Below are 24,425 nucleotides of genomic sequence, written 5' to 3'. Positions count from 1 at the left end.
CTAATATGTTTGTTTGGTCATGTATGCAAGAATCACCAAATTGTAACTTACTGTGGCAATAAACCCTTTTCTGATTCTGATCAACTTAATAAAGAATAACGTCCTTTCATCAGAAAAATTAAACATATTCTAATATGTCTAACTTTTTACATGAGTGCTTTGAGCTTTCTTATTGATAAGCTTATACTTTATGAATTATTAAGATTAAAAACCATTCCAACCATGATATACACTAACACTCTTTATTCAGTCCTGTTGCACTTTTAACTCAGCTATACATTAAGGTCACTGAGCTTTTATGATTTATGATTTTATGACAATCGTTAATGCCCACAGCAATCACAAACATGATCTTTCCTGTCAGTGCTTGATCAGGTGATATTATCAAAAAAGCAGAACAGCTCTTAAATGGACCTTTCCCATATATATATATATATATATATATATATATATATATATATATATATATATATATATATATATATATATATATATATATATATATATATATGTATATATATTAACTGTGATAGAAGCCCACCCAGCTCCATATGGCATGTCTTTGACTGTAAACTGGCTGTCAGATGGATATGAGATGGATGGAACAGTGCTCTGTTCTCTTAATGGCAGCAACAGCTGTAGTTTAACTGTATGGTGGCAACAACAGGAGTAAAATCAAATATGGAAACCTGCTACAACATGCTTCTTTATCAAGTCTGTTTTGAAGAAAATGAGTAGTAGAAGAGGAAGAATCAAAGTACCCTGAAGCATTTTAAAGATAACACATTTATAACTGAAGTCAAACACAAAGCCACAACTGACAGCTACCAACATCTGACCTTTGTCTGCTCTGTCATCTGAGCAGTGTGTGTCAGACGGAAAAAGACAAACGCATTTCCTTTGTCATGTCTTCTTTATAGCTCAACCCTTTTATTTCATATTAGAGAAACTATATTGATCCCATGCAGGGAAATGAAAGTTACATTACAAGGAACAGGCCAGACTCGCAGTAGATATTTGTGTCTCAAAGCATTAGACAAACACGTTAGTGTGCAGGTCTACTTCATGTGAGTGGTAACTGTGGACGATAGTGGAGGGTGAGTTGAAGGGGCTTAGTAGTGGGAGTGTCTCCTCCTTCCTCGTATAAATGGTCTCCCTCTATCTTTGTCAGAGTTTAGTGTCTCCACCAGGCTCTCAGGTCATCGGTCCTGCAACAGTTTGTCTTCCCATCTCTACACTTAAACCTCAGGCAAAATGGAGGCCATCAAAAAGAAGATGCTTATGCTGAAGTTGGACAAGGAGAACGCACTGGACCAGGCTGAACAAGCTGAAGCAGACAAGAAAGCAGCCGAAGACAGAAGCAAACTGGTAGGTTATGAACACAGATCAAATGACATAGAAATAGTCTCATTAAACAGGTGTGACTCAGTGTTAGAGTTCTCTGAGGCAGAGGAGGATTTCTAGCCATAAGGTTACCTGTTAAGTGACTGAGATGTTTCTCTCTCATGAAGTTATTAGGGGAGCAGTTACAAAAGCCTATTAATCACAATTTCATTTGTTTCTGACTGATATAAATCTGAGGTAGTATCTATCATCTCTGGATGGTATCTTCAAACTATTTCCCATTATGGCTTTGGATGATGACAATCTGATCAGTCTAAGAGTCAAAGAGTTCTACTCAGGCCTGAAGCTGAGACCCGAACCCGGCCTGTCTGCATCTTTAAGACCCGACCTGACTGAATCCTAGAGACGTGGAGTTATTTTTTTTGCTTTGCTCTGCTGCTTTTAATCTTCCCACTGCCCAACCTGAACCACCTGAGCCCAATGCTTCACAAAACACAATGGCCCGAAACCTGGAATGGTGTGAATGTACTACCTTATCATGGGGGAAGAGGATCTACTTAAATGTATCTTTGGACAGGACAGCTTCATTTGCAAAATGAAGAGAATGCTGGAATCCCATCCCTGCGCTACCATCTGTTCCACAATGTATAATACTGTAGGAGAAATGAGTGTCTAGTACTTCACTGGCTGGTAGAATCGGAGCACCCAATTATAAAAAATAAAAATGTCTGTGAATAGACATATTGACCATTTTCTTCATGAGTTGACCCTGATTATTTCTCAATCAGCCTCTGAGCAGCACATAGCTAATAACGATAACTTAATCATTAGTTACTCTTTTGTGTAGCCTCAAGTGAACTGATACATCATACTGAGTCGATGTTGAGTTAAATAAAGTAAGGCTATACTTCATGATTATCTGATCCTTACTTACCCTTTTGTGAAGCATCATCATGTCATGTTATCTCATCGTTAAGTCACTTTATGCGAGGAAGACAAGCAAACTATTGCTATTAATTGTAGCTCACACCAGGTAGATTGAGAGGGCGGAAAGAGGCCTTTCAAATTGCTGGGCAATTTACGAAACGTAATGGAGAATGCAGTTTATTTGAATGATGGCATAATTATAAGTAGACAGGATTAGGGTAATACATGCGTTGCGGACCAATAGTGGAGAATGATCCCCCAAATCAAAAATAATTTCTTCTGTGTTCTTAGTGTTCACCATGAGATGATGGTCATCACACCACTGCACAAACTTTTTACCTCCTTACTAAAGCCAGTGTCTTGGGGTTTTCCAGGTGTTGCAAAGTAAAGTGTATTATGGTTAGTATTGTATCATCAGTGACATGATTGTCTTTACTGTATATGCAAATTGATAAGAATCTAGCTGTACATTTATGTTTGAGTTCAGTTCTGACACCATTATCTATTCCAGACACTTGATTACACTGTAGGTCAGGGCTATAATCCTTAGAGAGACAGAACTATATGTGAATCAACAGACCTTTGAAAGACAGAGACCCAGATCGGTGTTAGTTTCTCTGCACATGTCTTCAAAAGGAAAGCTGAGACATCACCAGGGCCTGTTGCCTTATTGGTGTTTGTTCTTTTAAATAGTCGTGGGACTCATTTCTATCCTTGGAACACAATCATTAATTGTTTTGGTGTCAATGACACTGTCACGGTCTAAAAATAAATCCTGTAAATCAAACCTACCATAAAAGTTGTCATAGTTTGGCATAGTGTTGCCATCTGCTGTGGTTTCCTAGTGGGAGTCATATTTCTAATAGATTTCATGGTTGCCCACAGTTTCTTCGTATTTCTTTGCACAGAAGTCCTTTCCAGTGGATTGCCTGTTTTGTCTTTTAGCTGTGTTGAGTTTGTGGTTCTGCTCCCTCTGTGCTGATCTTAGTTGCACTTAATAAATTGAATTTATATAGCTCTTTTTAAAAACTCAAAGACGCTTGGTCCTTAATTCTGCAAAGCAAGCCTCCTGCGTTTGATACCACCCTAGACATTCTCGGTAATTGTACGTCTTGTTTTGGGTTGTTGGGAACAGAAGTTAATATAAGCAGTGATGACTTCTGTTTTGTTCAAATCAAACTCATGAAAGATGTCTTTGCCCAACTAACAGCCAGCGTCTGGTGAACTCTCTTTCTCCATTGTATAATTTTTTACATTATACTCTATTATTTGAATATGTTGTACTGTTATACTACAACATATACTATATTACATGTCTATGTTAATATGACCTATAAATGTTAAAGTGCAAAGAGTAAGATTTTTATATAATTGTAGTATCGTTAAAAGGTAATCTTGGTGAAAATGTCTATGCAGCCTATGGGCATCAGTATCATACCTGTCAAGTTTTGGATTTGAAAATAAGGGAAATTTTCCGGCGCCCACTGCGAGCAGTCCCACCACCCCAACCAAGCTCCCCCTTACATTTTAAGACAGGTGTACAAGAAAGCTAAAATCGCCACAAAGATTTACAATTTATAACATTGCTTGTCTTTACATTTACATTTTATTTTCATTCCACACATTCTTTTCATTTCATATTGCTTTTCTTTTACAGTTTTTCTTTTTAATTTCACATAACTTTTCTTTAGTGAGTTATTGTACAAATTTGTTGCAGACTTTGCACAAGACTGTTTTGGAAGGAGTGTATTTGTGGGCTGGGCCAGAGCGTTAATTTTACATGAGAATAGAGCGCAAACAGTTCTGTTGTCTAACGTCCTCCTCTTCTATGTAACAATCTTTCGTACCATGCTAAACACCCTTTCTGAACTTGCATTGCTATGGGGAATGCATAGTAAAGCTTTCATAAGTTTTGGCAGAGCACCGTCTCTGTCGTAGCGTCCGTCATCCGTTTCTGTTTTTTTTCTTCTTTTTTTCCCCCGCGTTGTCACTCATCATCTGACCTCACACACTAACCTCGCGACAACTGCCACCTACAGTACCTGTAGTAGGCTACTGCACGTGGCAGTTATCGCGAGGCAAGTAACAGAGCTCAGATTGGGAATGTTTTTTTTCTTTTTTTTACTCCGCTCGGGTCCGGGTTATTATTATTTTTTAATAACGCAGGTTAAAATACGGGAGATTTACGGGAAAATACTAATACGGGAGGACGGCGGGAAAGAAGAGTAAAATACGGGACTTTCCCGGCCAAAACGCGATACTTGACAGGTATGGAATCAGTATGTTTCACATGAAGTGCTTTTCCGGGGATTAGGGTCAAATTCCCCTAAAAGTGAAGCCAAAGATGAATCTCTTCAAAACTGCATTCTCTGTAACTTCCAGCAGGGGGTGACTCCACTGGCTCCAAAAAGAAGTCTGTTTCTATAGAAGTCTATGAGAAAATGAGTCTACTTCTTACTTCATTTATTACCTCAGTAAGCATGTTCATAATGCATTTATGGTCGCAATCGCTAGTTTCAAGTCTTCACTACAGCATGATGTTCATTTAGTAAATGATGATGCCATTTATTTTAAAGTAGAGGATAATGCAGGGGATGCTTTAGGACCTGTCAATCATAACAGAGGCTTGGCAATGCTAACCATAATAACACTGTGGACATTAAAATAGACAATTAATAGAAAATACATAATTACACTCAGCAGGGAGTTCCTTTTATGTGGTGCTGGTTTGCCCTGCCCCCTATGCTTTAGCCATGCCCCCTTTCATCAAATATCTTCAACATTTGGTAGCACCTTGTCACCCAGCTAGCTAGCTAGCGCTAGCTGGTAACTTAAGGAAGAGTCTGCAGATTTTCTGTACTGCCGTATATGCAGATGAATGGCTCTACTACCCAGAGGTCTGTAAAACTCCACCTGATCACTTGAAGGGTTGAAAATCAGCAACTTTTCCTCATTAGCATTTAGCTTAGTGCAGCACCAACCATAGACGCTACTGGCTACTGTTATGCCCCCAGCTCCTCCCTCTCGTTAACACTTGTCGCGTCCGGTTTAAAAAAAAACAAGATGGCGATTGCCATACTGCCAAACTCAATGCTTCAAAACAACAGTCCACAAACCAATGGGTGACATCACTGCTGCTACGTCCATTATTTTTACAGTATGTGGTGTTAACACACCATGCTAATGTTGGATTTGGAAGGGCTGCTTTCAACAATTTTTGTGGCTTTGCGAAACAGAAAATCCGACAGGGCCTGACGACATATGCCGATATGAACTAGTTTGAAGCTTCTCGCCTTACATGTTGTCTGCAAACAGGTTTTATTAATATATAACCGTAAAGATCATGGGCCAGCTTAAATTGAGTCAAGGACCTAACTTCAGCCAGAATATATCCAAGTCAGGGACTTACGTCTGTTAAGGCCCTGACACACCAACCCGATAATCGGCCGTAGGACATTCTGGCGAGGTCAGTGACTTGAGTCTGTTTGGTGTGTTCTGTGCCGTCATCCGTCAGAGGAGCTGTCGGCCTTCATTTTGGCCGACCTGACTTGCTGGGTCGGAGGGCGGGCAGCCGGACTCAATGACCAATCTGATTGGTGGAGTGTTAACCGGGAAATGACGAGTGGGATGAGCGTGACTAAGCCTCTCAAAATCTGACGGAAATGTTTTAAACTGACCTTTGTCGATCTGAAATGAAGACATATTCAGCAACGGCATGGCCTATTTCTCGCTTAAAATGTTTTCAGAAACACGTTTCGGTGAACTATCTTAAAAGGCAGACATAAAGGCCGGTCTCCTCATTTGCTAATTACTACGGCCACTAGAGGGCGACGCCCAAAAGGGTAAATGTAATTATGGGTCGTTATAAGATACTTGCACAACGGACCTATATGGTAATTTTCTGGTTGAAAAAAACCATAGTCCTCATTCTGAGTAAAACTGTAGTTTATCTGAAGTTATTATGAGGCTTCAGTAAGGTCAAGTCAGTTTTATTTATATAGCCCAATATCACAAATCACAAATTTGGGTCTGTACAGCATACAACACCAATGTTCTTAGACCAATAGATAATAAAATAATAATAAAATATATATAGGCATTCATTAGGACAAACATTATACATGCAATGTAAACATATTTGAAGAAAATAGATCCAGGAGGTTGTTGAGAGTTTTCCAGGTTTGACCAAACAGCTAGAGCCTGAGCCTCACTGCCTCCTCTCCACCATGGAGACAGCAAAGTGGACAGGCTACACAAACACACAGGAAGCTAAACTTCTTCTTCTTAGTCATATTGATTGGATAGCTTACAAAGTTACAGTCGTTTTGGTATTTCATTTACTCTTTGCACAGGATGTGTGGGTTTCCCATTAGAAGCATGTCAGGAAGGGATCTTTTAATGGCCAGTATGAAGGACTGATCACAGCAAACAAAAGGTGCTTCAATGTACATATTGGCATGTGAGTATTGTTTTGAGACTGACCTTTAACAGGAATACATATTACATAATATAATCCAGGGTTTTACAAACAATGTATTAAGCATGTTAATAAATTGTCTGATGATTACATTTTTGAACGTGATATTGCAAACCTGCTGACTCTGTGTTTAATCTTCCACTCCATCAGCATGAAGATGAAATTCTGCAAATGCAAAAGAAGCTGAAAGGAACAGAGGATGAGCTTGATAAATACTCTGAAGCCCTGAAGGACGCTCAGGAGAAGCTTGAGGTGGCCGACAAGAAGGCTGCTGATGTGAGTAATACAATTCCAAAAGTGCAATATGCAAATGTTGTGATTAATTCACTTTGTGATATGATATTGTCTTTGCTTGACCAGTTATTCCAGAGAATAGAAACATACTCCTCTGTACCAGAACCTAGGCCTAGACATACAAGTGTTAGAGTGGAGTTGCCTCTTTAAGTTAATTAGTTAGTTCTTTAGGTTAAAGGTTAGTTAAATACCTTGTCTATTTGTATTTATTATTTCTACCTGATTATGTAGAGGAACTGTCACTGCACAAAGTAAACCTGTAAATGTCACAGACTCAGTACCTTCTCATACTGGCCTGAGGCTCTGATTAAAGCTGTGATGCTGCCTGTATAAAGCAGGCTTCTCCCTTACATTCCATTCCCATCATGCTCTGCATGGACTCCTCACAGCTGTCGGGGGGATTCAGAGCCCTATTTTAGCAATGAAGTCAGCCGCTCAGCCTTGACTGCAGGCTTAACAATGGTCAGAGTCCATTTTAGGTACTTAATCCATTCCTCCTGGGTCACAGTATGGATTTAGTCTCTTTCCTTTTGGAGTCAATGATTTATATAAAATGTTTTGCTACTTAATACATTTCAATAAGTACAGTTTTGCCAGATTACAACCACAAATAATACATTTAAATTGTGTTTATATATATATATATATATATATATATATATATATATATATATATATATATATATATATAATAACTTGACCACCAACCATGCTAATCTACAATCATTAAAGAGGAAAGAAAACATTCCAGGCTGTAATCTTCTGCCTTCATTCAGTTTGAGAGAAAGGAGTCTACATATAGAAAGTACAGCTGTCAGCAAGGCCATTGTTCTTTTAAAAGAATGCCTGGCAAAAATACCAGTGTAAGGGCAGGGATCCAGGACGAGCAAGCTCCCAATTCTAGTTTATCAACTAAAATCAAAACACTAACATCTCATCCATCCAATATCACAGAGACTTTCCCTTTTTCAAAAGATCAAAAGCAAACAAATGAAAATTAACATATATATATATATATATATATATACATTTTAACATATCATGGGAATTTATTTAAACACAACTCGTATAAAATAATCCTTAATTTCATTGTAGAATTGACCTTGTTCCGTTCATTCCCTGTGCCCCGCTAACGAGTGACTTCACAGCCGTTACCATGGGAACCGTGATGTAAGGCAGTTACCAGTTACAGTTTACCCATGATTTTCCAACTATGTGTAGAATCCAAAAGCATCCGCGCATTACTTCTTAGATGGTTTGATGTCCGAAGAGAGAACAGCAAGTCTGACTTTGTAGACAACAGGACATCGATAGACAAAAGAACAACAGTGGATTTAGGAGCTCTGAGCCCTGCATGGGACAATGGGACATTGCATTTTCAATTTTCTCTAACCTTTAAATTACTGAACCCCAGCAGTTTTAGCAAGCATATCATCATTTAAAAAAAATCATACACAGAACTGTACAGCAGAATAACAATAAGCCTGTATCCACTGGGCATTTTACCATTCTTCTCTTTTATTTAGCCTAAAGTACTGCATGTCATGATTTTACATAAATCAACAGTTTGTACGTTTAGCTGAATATCTGAGTTGTTACCTAGATTTTTTACCTAGTAACAACTTGACTGTACAGCATTATTACTCAACAATAAACTATAAAAATACTATGTATTAAAATACCCTGAGTCCTAAATACAAAATTGGTATAGCACTTCTCCTACCATTTTTCTCCTTGCCATGTACATTATTTACATAGGTATTTGTCTGTGCAGGCTGAATGTTAAAGCTTCGCAGCAAGAGTTAACACGTCTGGGCCATCACTTTGTCACAGATGGAGTACCACGATGTAAGGCTAATATTCCCATCTGCTGGTCTTCAGCAAGGAACTTGTTTTCCATAAGCTCCAGTGTGTCTACACTATGTGACAAAACACATTTTATTTCAAATTGGTTTCAGAATAAATGTGCAATTGATTTAGCATTGGAATTTGAAAAAAGAGCAGAGGAAAAGCTACTTCCCCGTAAGCAGCTAAGACCTGTGCAGCCGGTGTGTCTCTCAACCATGTTTCTCTGTGCTCAGGCTGAGGCAGAAGTGGCTTCTCTGAACAGACGGATCCAGCTGGTGGAGGAGGAGTTGGACCGAGCTCAGGAGAGACTGGCGACGGCTCTGCAGAAGCTGGAGGAGGCTGAGAAGGCTGCTGATGAGAGCGAGAGGTGATCTCCTGCTATCACTGGGATCAGAGGGATATGGACCTTAAAAGCCATGTTGGGATAGTACACTTAATAAAGGACAAATCCGGTGCAAAGTGAACTTAGGGGTTAATAACACATGGGTACCTAGTCGACCGTTCTCTGGGATTTGTTTTCATGCTAATCGAATGTGACCAGTTTTAGCGCTAACTGCTAATTAGCTTATAACGCTATGTTACTGGTTGCACGGCGTTCGTTGTTCGACTGGTCGTGACTGTTTTCCCAAGATGGCACCCGCCTGTATACGTGAACGGTCTTTCTAAACTATCTTTTTAATAAACCCTCTGTACATTTACGAAGTTCTCAATGCTTCGGTTTACATGTCGGGACCCTCATTATGCTACCGTCGAAGTGTGGTGCTATTTTGAGCCTTGTTAGTGGTGTACAAATAGCAATTTCATTTTACTTTTGCGTGCTCCGACGACTAGCTAATTAGCGGTTTGCGGTCGACTCGGTACACATGTGTTATTAATCCCTAGGTTCACTCCCTAGGAATACAGACACGAATGCTAAGCTATGTCCTGTTGTGGGAAATATGAGACATCATTTTTAATATTAGTTTGTGTAGAAATGGCTTCATACCTGTGACCCATAATAAAAGCTAGACTAAACTAAATGAAAATGAACAAAATTAAACTATCAAAGCTAAAAACCATCATGAAATGTTTTACATTTTTAGTCAAAAAAGAAAAACTAAACAATAGCATGAAATCAATCAATCACACACCGTAGCCAGCTCCAGATTAGTTCAGCAGTTTCCTCTGCCGTCCCAAAGTAAATAAGTCCTGTACTATGTTAAAGCGCTTTGAGTAGTTGTTAAGACTGGAAAAGCGCTATATAAATACAGTCCATTTACATCCAAGCCCATTAATCTAACCTCTTCCACAGGTTAGGGAGAGAAACGCCACCCTAGAAACATGTAGAGCTCCTTAAAGGGGACATATCATGAAAAATTCCCTTTTTCAGTGCTTGTGCACATGAATAAACTTCCTGCTTCCTGTTTGATGTCCATCAGAAGCTCTGGCACAATTTGGCATTTTACCCAGTTTTAAGCCTGAATTTTATGAAATGTGCCGAAATTTTACATTGAGTGATAGTAAATATGGTGTTGATCATTTCTCTTCTACACATTTTCAGAGCTTATTTCTACGTCCCATATTTTCTGATATAAAACAAAAATTGAAAACGGGTCAATTTGACCCAAAGTCAACAACAAAGTTAACAAGTTTTATAAAAACTTGACCTCCACTAATACACATTTTCATCAATAGAGTAAGACTACAACTCCATCCACCTAAGGTGCCAACATTATTCACTCATTGTTTCATTTTTCAACTGCTGATACCTGTCAGAATCGATTTCTTTTCTTACCGGATAGGAAGCCTTTTCCTAAAGATAGCTATCGAAATACATCATTTATTTAATCAGAAAATGAAAGCTGAAATAAAAAAAAGCAGACATTTGTTACGTGGTTTCTTAACATTAGATACTATTTATAAAGAATAAATGAAGAATAAAAGAAAAAGACTTAAAATGAAACAAATATCTGTAATATTTGTGTGTGTGCAGAGGTATGAAGGTGATAGAGAACCGGGCTCTAAAGGATGAAGAGAAGATGGAGCTTCAGGAGATCCAGCTGAAGGAGGCCAAACACATCGCAGAGGAGGCCGACCGCAAGTACGAGGAGGTGAGTTTCCTGTTTCTGGTCACCCCCTGGAGCAGCTGTTTACTGTATGTATGATTATGATATTAGGGCAGTATGGAAAATAACACAGCCATACAGCATACATTCTGGCTTCACACTAACAGGCACCATGAATGAATGATCAGCACTCAAACTGATAGTCCACATAATTAACATCTCTTTTATTGGCGACTATCAAGGAGTTGATCATGTTTTTAAGCCGTCTAATATTCATGTGGATATATCATATGGATGAATAATTGAATGTATCATTTCTTGTGCAGGTGGCTCGTAAGCTGGTGATTGTAGAAGCAGAGTTGGAACGTACAGAGGAGAGGGCCGAGCTGGCCGAGGCGTGAGTTCTCTTCTCCTCTGATTTGATTGGCTGTGTGTCATGAGGTCATGAGCTGATCAGTTAGGGCTGGCCTTCCTCGCTCTCATCAATCATAGTCCAGAAACATTACAAGCTGTCACAAAACATTGATTCATTTTACAAAGCACTATGTACTCTGTTTTGCATATTTCTACTATTATTGGCTGATTTTAGATTCCACACAGCCAAAAGATTTAAATGCTGTTAAAAAGCCTTAATAATAATGATGATTCAGTAATATAATAACACACTGATGGTCCATTCTACACAATGGGCATTTGTAATTTTAACATTCAGTTCATTTTGCTTCTGTACTTCTATTTTAGTACATTTTGAAAGCAGAACTTTTAAGGTTTGCCATTCTACAACACAGCGTAGCACCACCAAATGCAGGTCGCAGTCCTTTATTGAAGTACGGAGGATGGGAAGGAGCTGCTCTGTAGGCTGCCGCTACCACAGCCCATTTTTCTTACATGCACTGGAGTATTTCATTGTGGTATTACTACTTTCACTGAAGTGAAGGACCTGAACACTCTTTTCACAATGTGCAACTGTTCCACTGTTCACAGTTTTCTCCAAACTAATCGGATGTCCTTACTATCTCCTGTTTCTCTTCTTACTACCCTGAAATCAAACTAAACCAGAAAATGCGCAGAACTGGAAGAGGAACTGAAGAACGTCACCAACAACCTCAAGTCTCTGGAGGCCCAGGCGGAGAAGGTAGGGCCAGGCACAGCATGGCACAGCAGGGTTAGCTTTGGTTTGGCTCGACTTGTCTTCCTGCAAATCCACACAAATGTAGTACTAAGACTGTAACCTGTGTGAAGGTAGTTTTACACTGAGCGGGGACTGTGTCAGCACCAATGCCCTATCTCTTTTTTCCATACCTTTTTTTACGTTAAAGTGCTCATATTATGCTTTTTGGCTTTTTCCCTTTCCTTTATTGTGTTATATATCTTTTCTGTGCATGTACAAAGTTAAAAAGCCAAAAGTCCACCCCAAAGGGACTTACCATCTCCAACAGAAACACTGTTCACAAACTGCTCCAAACAGCTCTGTTGTAGTCCAGCCTTTACTTCAGAGACAAATGTGCATTCCTTTGTAACACATGTTATAATGCTCGCCTAGCTGCTAGCATGGCACGCCCTCATACTCTGCTTCTGACTGGCTAGTAGTCCTTACCTAGCTACTGTGCATGTGCGACTCCCAACAAAGATGGAACAGAAGTGAGATGTCTCACTCTGTAGCTAAAACAGAGAGCTCAACACACAGGGTGAAAAGAGGAACTGCAGCAATGTGAAGTACAACAAAAATATGGTGGTTTTTTTTTATTAAACCATGTAAACCTATTCTGATATAACCTCTAAATACAATTATGGACCTGAAAATGAGCATAATATGAGCACTTTAAGAAGTCGATGTGGAGTCACATGCCAAATTGCTTAAACAAACATCAGCACCTGAATTATGTTGTTTCTCAACACAGTACTCACAAAAGGAGGACAAGTATGAGGAAGAGATCAAGATCCTGACTGACAAGCTGAAAGAGGTGAGCGCCAAGGAATGGTTTCAACACGTCCTCATAGCTAAACAACAGAAGAGGTCCATTTCCAATGATTCCCAAAACGACATCTATGAATGTTCTTTTAAAATGGCAGTTTTAAAAATGTGACCATAACATGTGACCACTGTGGCAGTTTAATCATGTGACCATTCCATTTAAGGTAAGGGTTACTACATGAGGTCACCGCCTAACAGCCAACATAAATATGAGTCGTAATGAGTAGGGTTAGGCACCGTTTTGATTTTTGATTCTGATTCCAATTCCGATTCTTCCTTTCGATTCCGGTTCTTTCTGATTCTTTGAGCGGTGGTGTTCAAACATGCTTATTTCATAGATAAGAGGAAACGTTTATTTTTATTCAATGGTGGTTAACCAGGCTTTTTCAACGTAAAATAAACCCACACAACACAACAAGCGCCTGGAAGTACGGTGGGCACTACAGAAACCAGAAACTTGCTCGTGTTAAATTTGGAACCAACGATCGGATTTGAAACCAAATTTTTCCGAACGATTCCAATAAATAAACGATTCCATTGGAATTGGAATTTTTGAAACGATTCCAAGTAGGAACCCGTTCTCGATGCCCAATCCTAGTTATGAGATGCTTGCACAATCGAGTTATACTGTCGTTTTCTGGGGGAGGACATCTGATGATATCATAAACCCTCAACCTGTACACATAAATATACATATTCTAATGTAAATCCACCCTACAGATTTCAGTAAGATGTGCGAGACGTGTTTGTTCAGTTTGTTGACCTCAGATGTTATCTGGTCGGACGGTGACTTGTGCTTTGTCATCTCAGGCTGAGACCCGAGCTGAGTTTGCTGAGAGATCTGTGGCCAAGCTGGAGAAGACAATCGATGATCTGGAAGGTACAACATTGATTTCACTTTTACCCAATACTAAGTGCACCCATTTAGTAAACTTTACAATATATAAGAACAAGAGGTTTGTGATGCGAGGATGACGGTGTGGTGATGGGAGCCATGGAAACGTCTGCTCTGAGTGTCACACAGCTTACCCCTCAGTCACATTAGCTACAAGAGACAGGGACAAAGCGGCAGGCTGCCATTCATTTTCAATGGGAGTGGCTGTTTGCCAGTGACAAGCGACAAGCTTGCCATGAGCAAGGCGGGGCTAAAATAGACAAGAAGTCTATTTTAAGCAAACGGTCACAGAAACAACTCGATCAAACTTTAGTTCCACAAAGCTGTAAAACGCTTTAGTGGTGTCCTCGTTCCCAGTCCTGTACAATCTAACCTAACGTGCTTGAAGGGAGCACCAGAGAATTTCTGTTTACTTTTGCCAAGCAACCAGGAGTAGGCTAGGCACGCCCAGGAACACCCATCAAGCGAGTGTGTGTCGCTGTCTTTTGTAGCTAATGTGACTGTAGGGTTAGACAGGAAGTAGGTTGGTCCTGCTGGCAAAATTACGAATCCCACTATGGCCACGCCAAGACCCGCCCTACGAAGCAGCTCGATTGGTTGGGGTTAGGCATTTCACCTCGAGTGGTTAAGGTTAGGGTTAGGGGATTGGTCAGGGGATAGGACCTGTACATGTAAGCATGGACGCCTGGCCAATAGTAGTGTGTGAATGCTGTTGAAGGGCGGGTCTTGGCGTGGCCATAGTGGGATAAATAATATTGCGTCCTGCTGGAGGCTGCAGAGTTTGGTTGTTTCCTTGCCTGTTTTATTATTGACCTTGAGATATTAATAAAAACAATATTGTCGTTTTTGTCAAAGGTTTACATATATTTTATTAGAAGATCAGGGAACATGGTGAAAATGTATCATTTTGTTGTCAGCTAAACTGGCAGTAGAAATACATAAACAGAACTAAAACAACGAATACGTTGAGACAGTAAGATTGGTTTCAGATTGGTTGAGAGTGCAATAAGTGATGAGAAGAAAATAGCTGGATCCTGGTCAGGTTAATACATGATAATGGAAGTGAACTTACTTGACTTTGACTCATATAGAAAGCAGAAGTTGAGGTGCATCTAGAAATTTAATAACTTCACTTTCTATCCAAATAGTGTTTGGAATGTAATAGTTTGGAGCTGTAGTTGTATAGAATCTACCTGACATTCTGGACATATGTTGAATAGATTATCCCCGGTTCTAACCAAGTTTCTGTTCTATTGAATTGCCAAAAATGTCCATGTGTTTATATTTCTCTGGTCACTAAAAATCTTTATTATCACATATTTCACAATGCTAATTTCAGCCTCTCTTAAATGTGTCTTGTTCTGTGTGGACATACAGATGAGCTGTATGCACAGAAACTCAAGTACAAAGCCATCAGTGAGGAACTGGACCACGCCCTCAACGACATGACCTCTATGTGAGTACTGATATGTGTCATTTACAGAGCCTGCCTTTACACCGACTGCTCTGATGGTGTGCCACCGTTTTCTACTTTTGAACTGATCTGTATTTTTGAAGGTTGAGCATCTAATTGGAGGGCAAACTGTTTTTTGTATTCTATGAAACCTTGAATTAAATGTATCATTATGTAGGTAAAAGTGTTTCCCAGTCCAGTCTGGAGTAAGACGGGCTAACCCTAACTTGTTATAAGTCACTTCACATAGAGACTAATAATGTAATAATGTTCTGCCACCTACAGGATATTTGGAGTACAGCAGTTCAATTGTTAATGTTCATTCATTGCAAACAACCTTTAGCCTGACAAGCCAGACCCACATCAAGATGCTGGGTCTGGGAACTCACCATTGGCAGGGCTCAATCCGAGGGGTGGGATAAACGGTTGTCTTTCAAATTCCCTCTGCACGCAATAGGATAGCGCTACAACCAACCAGAGCAATGCTAGTTGATAGATTAAACTTTTGCCGTATCCGGTCGGCAAAACTCTGAACACATCTTCCTTTTTTAAGAATGACTTCAGTGCTTAACTCCAAGTCTTCCGGAGTCATGGCCAAAGCCGATTTGAAAGACAGCTGTTCGCCAGCAGCAGCAGCCATCTTCTTTGTTTTCAAGTAGCAGGGAATTCCATAGACAGTAAAAGATCTCGTTGCTCTGGACAGAGACCAGTGAAGGATATTAGAAGCACTTTTCCGTTGAGGGCTGAGCGTTACTACGCAGCCTCCAACTGAGCTTGAAGACGTAGATGTGACGTGAGGAACCTGTCTGAAAGTTGTAAGTCTTCTGGTAGCTGTGCCGAGAGAAATCTCAATCATTCCCAATCTACAGAGACGGAGAGCGTAGGTATATGTAAGGAGATAACATAGGCACAGGCTAATTATTGCTAACTAAAATGCTAGTTAACATTAGTAATTAAACTTAAACCACTTAATGTGAGTCGAAACTGCCTGCGAGCTTCTCCTGTACTTGTAATTCCTCTACTATGTGACAGTAAGTCACTTGGTTATGACACAATCATTAGCCTATTTTTACAAAAACGTCTGCTACTGAGCCATATCGTGAGATGCAAGGTAATGGAGCCTTGTATACATTGTCATGTTTCTTTAGAAATTAACAATGGACAAATAAAGTCTTTAAATGCTTCAGATGTAAAGTTATTCGCTGTCAAAGTGACGTCAAAATGAATGGGAGTCAATGGGATGCTAACGGGAGGTGAGTGCTTGTTAGCATCAAAATGGCGCCCATAGGTGGTACGCGTTGTGGAGAGAGGCTTACCCCCTTGGGGAATTCACGCGGAACTGTCGCAACTCTGCCGTCACTATGTTAAGCCCGCCCACCGACTCTCTACACGATGTGATTGGCCTGACTAGAGTTTGGTTTTTCCAGCTCGCAAGCCAACGGAGAGTTGCCAGACAACCCTGGCTGCAAATTACATTTGCTGCCGCTAGGGTGCGTCTAGATATCTAGGCTATACAACCACGACATTAAAGTATAATTTTAAACTCAGACCTTATTAAGTTGAATTGAGTTGCTGAATAGTGAATAGGAAAACGTCATTGATACTAACACAGCACTAACACATGTAAAATATCTTGTTTTCACTGATGGTTCTGATGGACAGACGAGAAGTTTCTTTTTGGAGCTCTCGAGCATCCTTCGATATTGTCGGCTCCCGCTTGGCTGGGTCCTCTCTACCCTTTAAAGTTTTTGAACAGTGATGAAGATGGCCTGGCCCTCATGATAGGTCGTTGATGGAGTGGGAAACCGATTGGTTTATAGTCTGTCTAAGGCCCTTCCAAACAGAGAGAGTCATCAGCTGAGAACTGTTGTTGGAGTCTCTCAGGGTACAGTCTCTTAGCATCTCTCACTGCGTTACAAAACCTGTACTATAACTCAATTCAATTAGCTTTATTGACATGGATGTAACAAAAACAATATTGCCATAGCATCCTGCAATATTAATACAAAGACAAAGACAAATTCAATTCAACAATATAGATAATCAAATCAAAACCAAAGTAACAATAATAATAATATACCAATGGTAATATTAAATTAATATGAGACAAAGCTAAGTAAGAATAATAATAAAAAGTGTAAATGTGTTCAAGGCCTAGTTTGTGCATGCGTGCGTGCATGCGTGTCCTCAGGTTCTCACAGGCTGTGATAAATTATGCTGCTATCATCACACAATCATGTTTTTCTCCCAGTAGAGATATCCTAGTTTTTGTGTGTTTTAATTCAGGGTGTGTGTGTGTGTGGGGGAAGTATTCCTCTCTGGGCCGGGTATTTTGGACAGGATGTAAGGAAGTGGATCTCTAGCTCCTGGGTGTGGCAGTGAGAGCAGAGTCTGTCCTCTGGGAGCCAGCTGTTTTTGAAGTGACCCGTCTCTGTAGCTAGACTGTGTGCACTAAGTCTGTACACCGTCAGCAATTTTCTTAATCTAATAACTTTTAACGGTAATCAGGTAATCTGCCAACTTGTATTCTCTTTTTAGGGCCAACAGAAGATCACTTACCCTTTCTCTCATTATGACACAAATTGTTAATTAAAAAAAAGCCCTACTTTTGAGGCATGCATGGACATTTGTTTTTATATTACTTATTTTTTATATTATACTTGTTGTACCTGTCCTTATTGCACCGTGGGTCATTGAGAAATGTATTTTAGATTCCTCTGTATGTCTAGCACATATTGCAGAATTGACAATAAAGTTGACTTGACTTGATGCAAGCTTAGCAGTACTCACAAATGTTTTAAGCGGCAGTCATTTGTTAAGGCGACCCTTTGCTCTCTTGGTGAAACAGCTCCCTGTTTGGGTGACAGACGAGGACTGAAAAACTTGTCATGTATATCATCATCGGAGAAAACCCTGCTGTTTGTGTTGCTTGCATTGCTGAGGCGTGGTTAGTTGAAAAAAATAAAATCACTTCACCACCTTCTCTCACTTTTTGTATTTTCAGCTAACCATCCAGAAGCTCCAGCACCCTGTCAGGCTGTGGTTTCACTGCTCAACATCATCTCTTGGCTCCGTCTATCCTCATTCCTCAACTGGTGAACTGTTGAAATGTGCCTCTTGTACTTTGTTTTTAGCCCTCTCTTAACTTATCTGGTGAACCTGCTCCTTTTCAGTTGTCTTCTAATAGCAATTGTTCATTGTATGTTCTCTGTTTAAGGATGTTGTTTGTCTGATTTCACTCTTCATTGTACTTCTGTATCAACTCTGTTCTGTAGCAGAGTTCAACAAGAGAGAAGAAAGCTTGACTTCATGAATTTGTGTCCATGACTCTTTTTGTTCTACACAGTGTGTGTGTGTGTGTGTGTGTGTGTGTGTGTGTGTGTGTGTGTGTGTGTGTGAGTGGTTGCTAATTGAAATAAAGGGTTAATTTAATGGACTTGTGTTAGTAAAAATGGTTCGGAGCCCGAGGTGATCTCCATCTTGCAGAGTGCTTGGAAAACTCGCAGAGATGCCAGGCAACTGCTTGGCCGTTGGGGGACCGCCGAGGGCTAACTAACTTTACTCCACAGCAATGTCTCAATCACAGCTGCTATCTGCTATCACAGCGACCGCAAACCCCCCTCCCCCTTAAACTTACACATGGCTTTTTGCAGTGACATATAAGTAGGAAACCTCCCTGAAGGGTCCCCATGTCATTCCCGTTGAAGCAGGATAGCAGAGACGGTTTAGAACCGTAATTCATAAGGACCACTTATCGTCACAGTACTTTGTTGTTGCCATTTTTGTGTCCGGTCACAGCAAAGCATCCTATAGCAACCCATAAGACTGATACGCTACATGAGAAGATATGCTGATCACACTAGAACAATATGCTTGGCATAACGTTGTACAGTCGTATAAGAAACCCCCGACGAAAATCTTGATCCATCCCCAAAGGAGAAAGTTTGCCCACCAACTTCAAGCAACAGAGACCATTTCTGGTCCCGGTTTAGTCAGCAAGCCAACTTCATCTAACGTTAGCTCTGTAGAGACCACTGGACTTCCCAAACTCAATAACTCCCACACATATTAACGCCAAACTGCTTTGCTAGTTTAATCGTGTTATAACTAAGATATCTGCTACAAAAATAATTTGTCTTTCGACAGATTTAGCTCCTGTACGGCCACCAAATTCAGCTATTTTTAGCATAGCGCAGACTCAGCGGCACAGCTTTAACTAACAACTCACTAGCTAGACCAATCTAGACTTAACCACCACCAAATTAACATGATAGTTATAACCTGTTATCCCATTTTATTTTTTCTTCAAGTGCCATATCTTGGTGTCGTTCACCCATCCTGCAGCGTATTGATAGGCATCTGTAGGCCTACTCTGAAAGCCTTCAGGCTATCTCGGTGTATGGGGTAAATGTAAATGTCAGGAAAAGTAAGTTGGGTCAGACACTTTGCAGATTTCAAGCAACAAAATACAGTTGGAGGCCTGTAAACTTGTGTATCTGGTGCCTATCTCTATGTAGCTCTATTACTGAATACACAAATATGGCGGTGGGCATGTCGGCAGTGACGTCTTGGGTACCCATGAATGAAGAATCTTTGATGATAGCCAATATTCTGAATTGAAAGTTACAGGAAAATGAAAAGGAGTTAGCCTATCCTTATTTAGGTGAAAAAAGAATAAAAAAAGAGGATGAGGAGAAAAGAAATCAAGATAGTGGTAGGTAGAGCAGATAATGAAGATTAAGTTGTGCAACAGTAACTCACAGAAATGTTGTCATATAGCCTTAACCAATGCCGTTTATTCTTTCATGTTTGTTGCTAACGTTAACCTCCTCTCCTCTCTTTCCTCCTCTCGTCCCCTCCTTCTCTTTCCTCTCCTCTATTTCCTCCCCTCGTCCCACCTTCTCTCTCCTCCTCTATAACCTCATCCCCTCCTTCTCTCTCCACTATTTCCTGCTGTCGCTTGCAGCAGCATTCTCTCTCTCCCTCTCTGTTGGGTGTCTCGTCTGTGCATTGATACAATGAGGGGAACTGTAATTAGACCAGGCCTTAAAGTTTTATTCACAACAATGAAAAGCACGCAGTGTTGAGTTCATGTACATCCGTCGGTCTCCGCTCTGTTTCAGTAACATGGACAGCGCTGCCTTAATTACTACACCTTTACAAAATGCCTACATTTATACTGACAACTTAGCCCAATTATTTAACACGCCAAACCAGAATTTATCTTCCTAGAAGATAACACAGCAGCATTATTTCTTACCTTATTTCAGTAAAGTTGCAGCCACCTTGTTTGCTTATTGAACTTTCGAAATCAACACTCCTTCCAGTCTTTTCCCCGAAATTGCTTAGTCAGATCCGCCTCAAACGCCAGATGGATCAAGCAGGCCTTTCTCGGGTGCAGCATGCTTTGTCTATGCTGACTGAAGACATTGGTGAGAGTTGAAAAGGTGCTCTTACACGTCACAGAGGATGAACCAAAAGCCATTCCATGTTTCAGTGCGGTTAGCACGTTTGGCATAGTGGCAAGAGGCCTGGAAAAGCGCGAATTTAAAAAGTGTCGAGCTACAGCAAACTCCGATTCCACTACAGTTGTTTTCGTGAGCTCAATCAGTGGTTTTACTTTTTTCTCATCCAAGAAGTGAGGATTGTCTGGGTCAAGGGCACAGAGCGCCTCAACCAGCCGGCTGTTCCGTTCACTGAATCTTCTGTTCATTTCCCCAATGACGCTGTCCAAAGTGCTGAAGTAGAGCCGCTTGCACTCTGTCTCACCTATGTCCTGCTGGCCTGCAGTGCTCTCCACCACATACTGCTTCAGGTGTGCAGGGACTTGGCGTACTCTTTTATTTGGCGGAGGAGCTGCTGGTTCTGATGCGTCAGGTGGGCCGCCAGTGCAGTCTGCCCAAATGGCTTCGACGCCTGAGCTTCTCCGCGCAATCCAAAGCACTTTTAACAATCTTCGCTCCAGTGTAGTTTTTCTATCCTGCAACACCTTGTTAGGAGGGTCCAGAAGGGTGAGGATTTTGTGGACCATAACCACAGTGAACCTGAAGTGGGGCTCTTGCACTGCTTTTAGGAAGCCCTGCAGCAACACTAACTTCGGTGTGGATGCCACTGCTGTCAATCTCCGCAAGGAACTGCATGCCAGCCTCATAGGTGTTCACGATCACTGACACGGTGCCAAGGTGACCGGTCCACCTTTGATCTAATAGACTTTTTTTTTAGGCGTTCTCCCATGTACACTGCAGCCACAGTTGTTTTTTTCATGAACCTATAAAGCACGTCACATAAAAAGCCTGCAGTTTTTTTCAATGACATGCCATCAATCCTCTTTTCCCCGACATCACACTCGCACCATCGTAGCACTGACTGTTGCCGAGCCTGCCTTTGTCATCTCAGAGAGGATCAGGTTTGTCAGACTTAAAGTGCTCATATTATGCTCATTTTCGGGTTCATAATTGTATTTAGGTTATATCAGAATAGGTGTGCATGGTTTAATTTTCAAAATACACCATATTTTTGTTGTACTGCACATTGCTGCAGCTCCTCTTTTCACCCTGTGTGTTGAGCTCTCTGTTTTAGCTACAGAGTGAGGCATCTCACTTCTATCCCATCTTTGTTGAGAGTCGCACATGAGCAGTATAAGGACTACTAGCCAGTCAGAAGCAGAGTATGAGGGCAGGCCCTGACAGTACCTAGGTAAGGACTACTAGCCAGTCAGAAGCAGAGTATGAGGGCAGGCCCTGACAGTAGCTAGGTAAGGACTACTAGCCAGTCAGAAGCAGAGTATGAGGGCGTGCCACGCTAGCAGCTAGGCGAGCATTATAACGTGTGTTACAAAGTGACCACGTTTGTCTCTGAAGTAAAGGCTGGACTACAATAGAGCTGTTTGGAGCAGTTTGTGAACAGTGTTTTCTGTTGGAGATCCCTTTGGGGGGGACTTTGGGCTTTTTCACTTTTTAAACTTATAACGTGCACAAAAAAGATAATAAAGGACACAATAAAGGAAAGGGAAAAAGCCAAAAAGCATAATATGAGCACCTTAAGGCATCACAGGCAATTACGAGCAGTCTCTCGCGAGTCGCATTATTGCTCTCGAAATCACGGACGATTGCCACATTCTCACAACCTGTTGGATCCTTGGTCCCATACACTTTCAAGGTGTACCAGCTGTCTCCTACTTCTTTTACTATTTCACCGGTCACTGTTTTACTTATAAGACCTATCATTTCATTTTGAATGTCATGATGTGTAGGCTATGTGACTTTTGTCGGGATAGTGCTGAATGTTTTTGCTAAGGCTGGGTTTTTCCTCAGAGAATAGCCAACTCCCATCATTGACAAAAACAGTTCCCAGTCTTCTCTTGACTCCACAGCATCTAACGTCCCACTGAGCGGTTGCTGGTGTGACACAAGGAACTGAATTAAGTCCACGATCACATTTAAATACAGGCAATTCCTTGTCAACTGCCTCTCGTTTAACGACCGGGGTGAAGTTAAGTTTCTGACATTCGTCGGTTTTCGCAGATGTTACCTTTAATAGCTCTGCGTCTATGCTGCGATTTCCCCCAGTTTCAGGTATGTTGGAGAGCTTATTGAGACAGACGTTTCAGTTAAGTCCAATCATCACCATAAAATGACGATGCAGTTTAGAGTGAAAAGAACTGAATGTCTGTCCAAAGCACCCGTCACTATTGGGTTAGTTAGGGATTGTTGTAAAATTGCAACACCACTCATTTTAATCTTTAATAACTTTTTAGTTTTTCAACATATAAATCTCAAACCACTTCCATAATAGAAAGTTGCAGCCCTTAAAACACTTCACACTTCTGAGTCAGTAGAAAGAAACTTTTCAAATAGAAAAATACAGGAAGTGTTTTTTGCACATTTCAAGATTGTAATTTTAATAGGTTTTTCATTTCCGATTTGATGTCAAGATATTGACATCAAACCACCTGTAATATTTCTACGTATCTTCTCTCAACTTTCACAGCCGTTTGTGAAATATCCTTTGAAAATACCATATCAATATCGCTGAACTGTTGTCTATAAAATGCATATTTAAACATTATCATTTTAATAGGTTTTTAATTTATGAATATATTGACATCAAACCACCTGTAATATGTCTCAGACATTTTCTCACAACTTTCACAGCTGTTAGGTTGTGTTGAAGTCTTTAGCCGACATATTTTCACATGTAAATCGGTAAACTGTTTATTTCAGCTAAAACTAGAGTTGTGATTGCTAGAAAAGTGGAAAGACGATCCAAAACAGCTTTTCAGTTTTACTTAGTTACTTTGAATAAAGTGTATTTCACGATGCTAAAATTACTGTTTATTTACATGCAGTCTGTTGGGTTTAGCGAATGCAATTTTGTGGATGTTTTTACGTTTAACTAAAGGATCTTACTCTTTAAGAGAAAGGTCGAACTCCTTAGAAATCTTTTCTGTAATGTCGTCGGACACTTAGAATATTAATCTGAGCATGTCAGCATCAAAACGAGCTATTTTGTGAAGGTACTGGACCGATGTCAAAAATTATTTAGTCACTTAAGCCCTATTCGCACGGGATAAGTATTACCCGGGGACCTCTTGTAGTTTATAAATTACCCCACACGTCTGTATTTCGTCTGGCGCATTCACACGGGATAACTGAAGTCTGTATTTTACTCAAATTTACAGACATTATCCCCCGGATATGAGGTCAAAACTTTTCATTTATAATTGACAACGCAGCCAGTTAGACCCCAAATCACAGAGATGCCGATTTGCACGGGACTAATATTATCACAGGACCTCCGTTTTTGGCGAAATATGGTAGGTCATTTGCGGGGGAATTATTACTTTACAAATTACAGACATGACCGATTCGCACGGGATTAAGATCACAGACAACCTCTGCGATTATTACAAATGACTGGAGGTCACCAGGTAATACTTATCCCGTGCGAATAGGGCTTTAGACAAAAACATAGGAAAATAGGGTCCAGGTTGAAAAAAAATGGTAGTTACCCTTTAAGGGTGCATAATGTCGCCGCTACACCAGGCTGCCTTGTTCTCTGCTCATGCTCGATGATTTGTTGATTGATTATGCCATGTTTACACATCAGCCAATAACCTTAAAATCTGTTCTCGTGGTTCCATGGAATGTTAGGTTACAGAAACTAAC

At 40.4% G+C, this 24,425-nt stretch overlaps 1 protein-coding gene across 1 annotated transcript; it reads left to right on the top strand.

Moving 5' to 3' along the window:
* Positions 1-1,165: 1,165 nt before the first annotated feature.
* On the top strand, positions 1,166-18,572 carry tpm3 (tropomyosin 3). The gene is made up of 10 exons (XM_039820761.1): positions 1,166-1,368; positions 6,899-7,024; positions 9,124-9,257; positions 10,863-10,980; positions 11,262-11,332; positions 11,995-12,070; positions 12,837-12,899; positions 13,721-13,790; positions 15,183-15,261; positions 18,263-18,572. Exons 1-10 carry the CDS (start codon positions 1,255-1,257, stop codon positions 18,264-18,266), a joined length of 855 nt encoding a protein of 284 aa, XP_039676695.1. The 5' UTR covers positions 1,166-1,254; the 3' UTR covers positions 18,267-18,572.
* Positions 18,573-24,425: the final 5,853 nt, after the last annotated feature.

This window comes from Perca fluviatilis, chromosome 13, assembly GCF_010015445.1.
Source record: "Perca fluviatilis chromosome 13, GENO_Pfluv_1.0, whole genome shotgun sequence".
Classification (NCBI taxonomy): Eukaryota; Metazoa; Chordata; class Actinopteri; order Perciformes; family Percidae; genus Perca; species Perca fluviatilis.
Note: the sequence above shows the minus strand (reverse complement) of the source record. Positions and strands in the feature narration are given on the sequence as shown.

Excerpts from the sequence above, each read along its gene's own strand:
- tpm3 (XM_039820761.1), top strand. The coding sequence starts at position 1,255 with ATGGAGGCCATCAAAAAGAAGATGCTTATGCTGAAGTTGGACAAGGAG. Across the intron at positions 10,981-11,261 it reads CCGACCGCAAGTACGAGGAG|GTGGCTCGTAAGCTGGTGAT; the intron begins GTGAGTTTCCTG and ends TTTCTTGTGCAG. Across the intron at positions 13,791-15,182 it reads GACAATCGATGATCTGGAAG|ATGAGCTGTATGCACAGAAA; the intron begins GTACAACATTGA and ends GTGGACATACAG.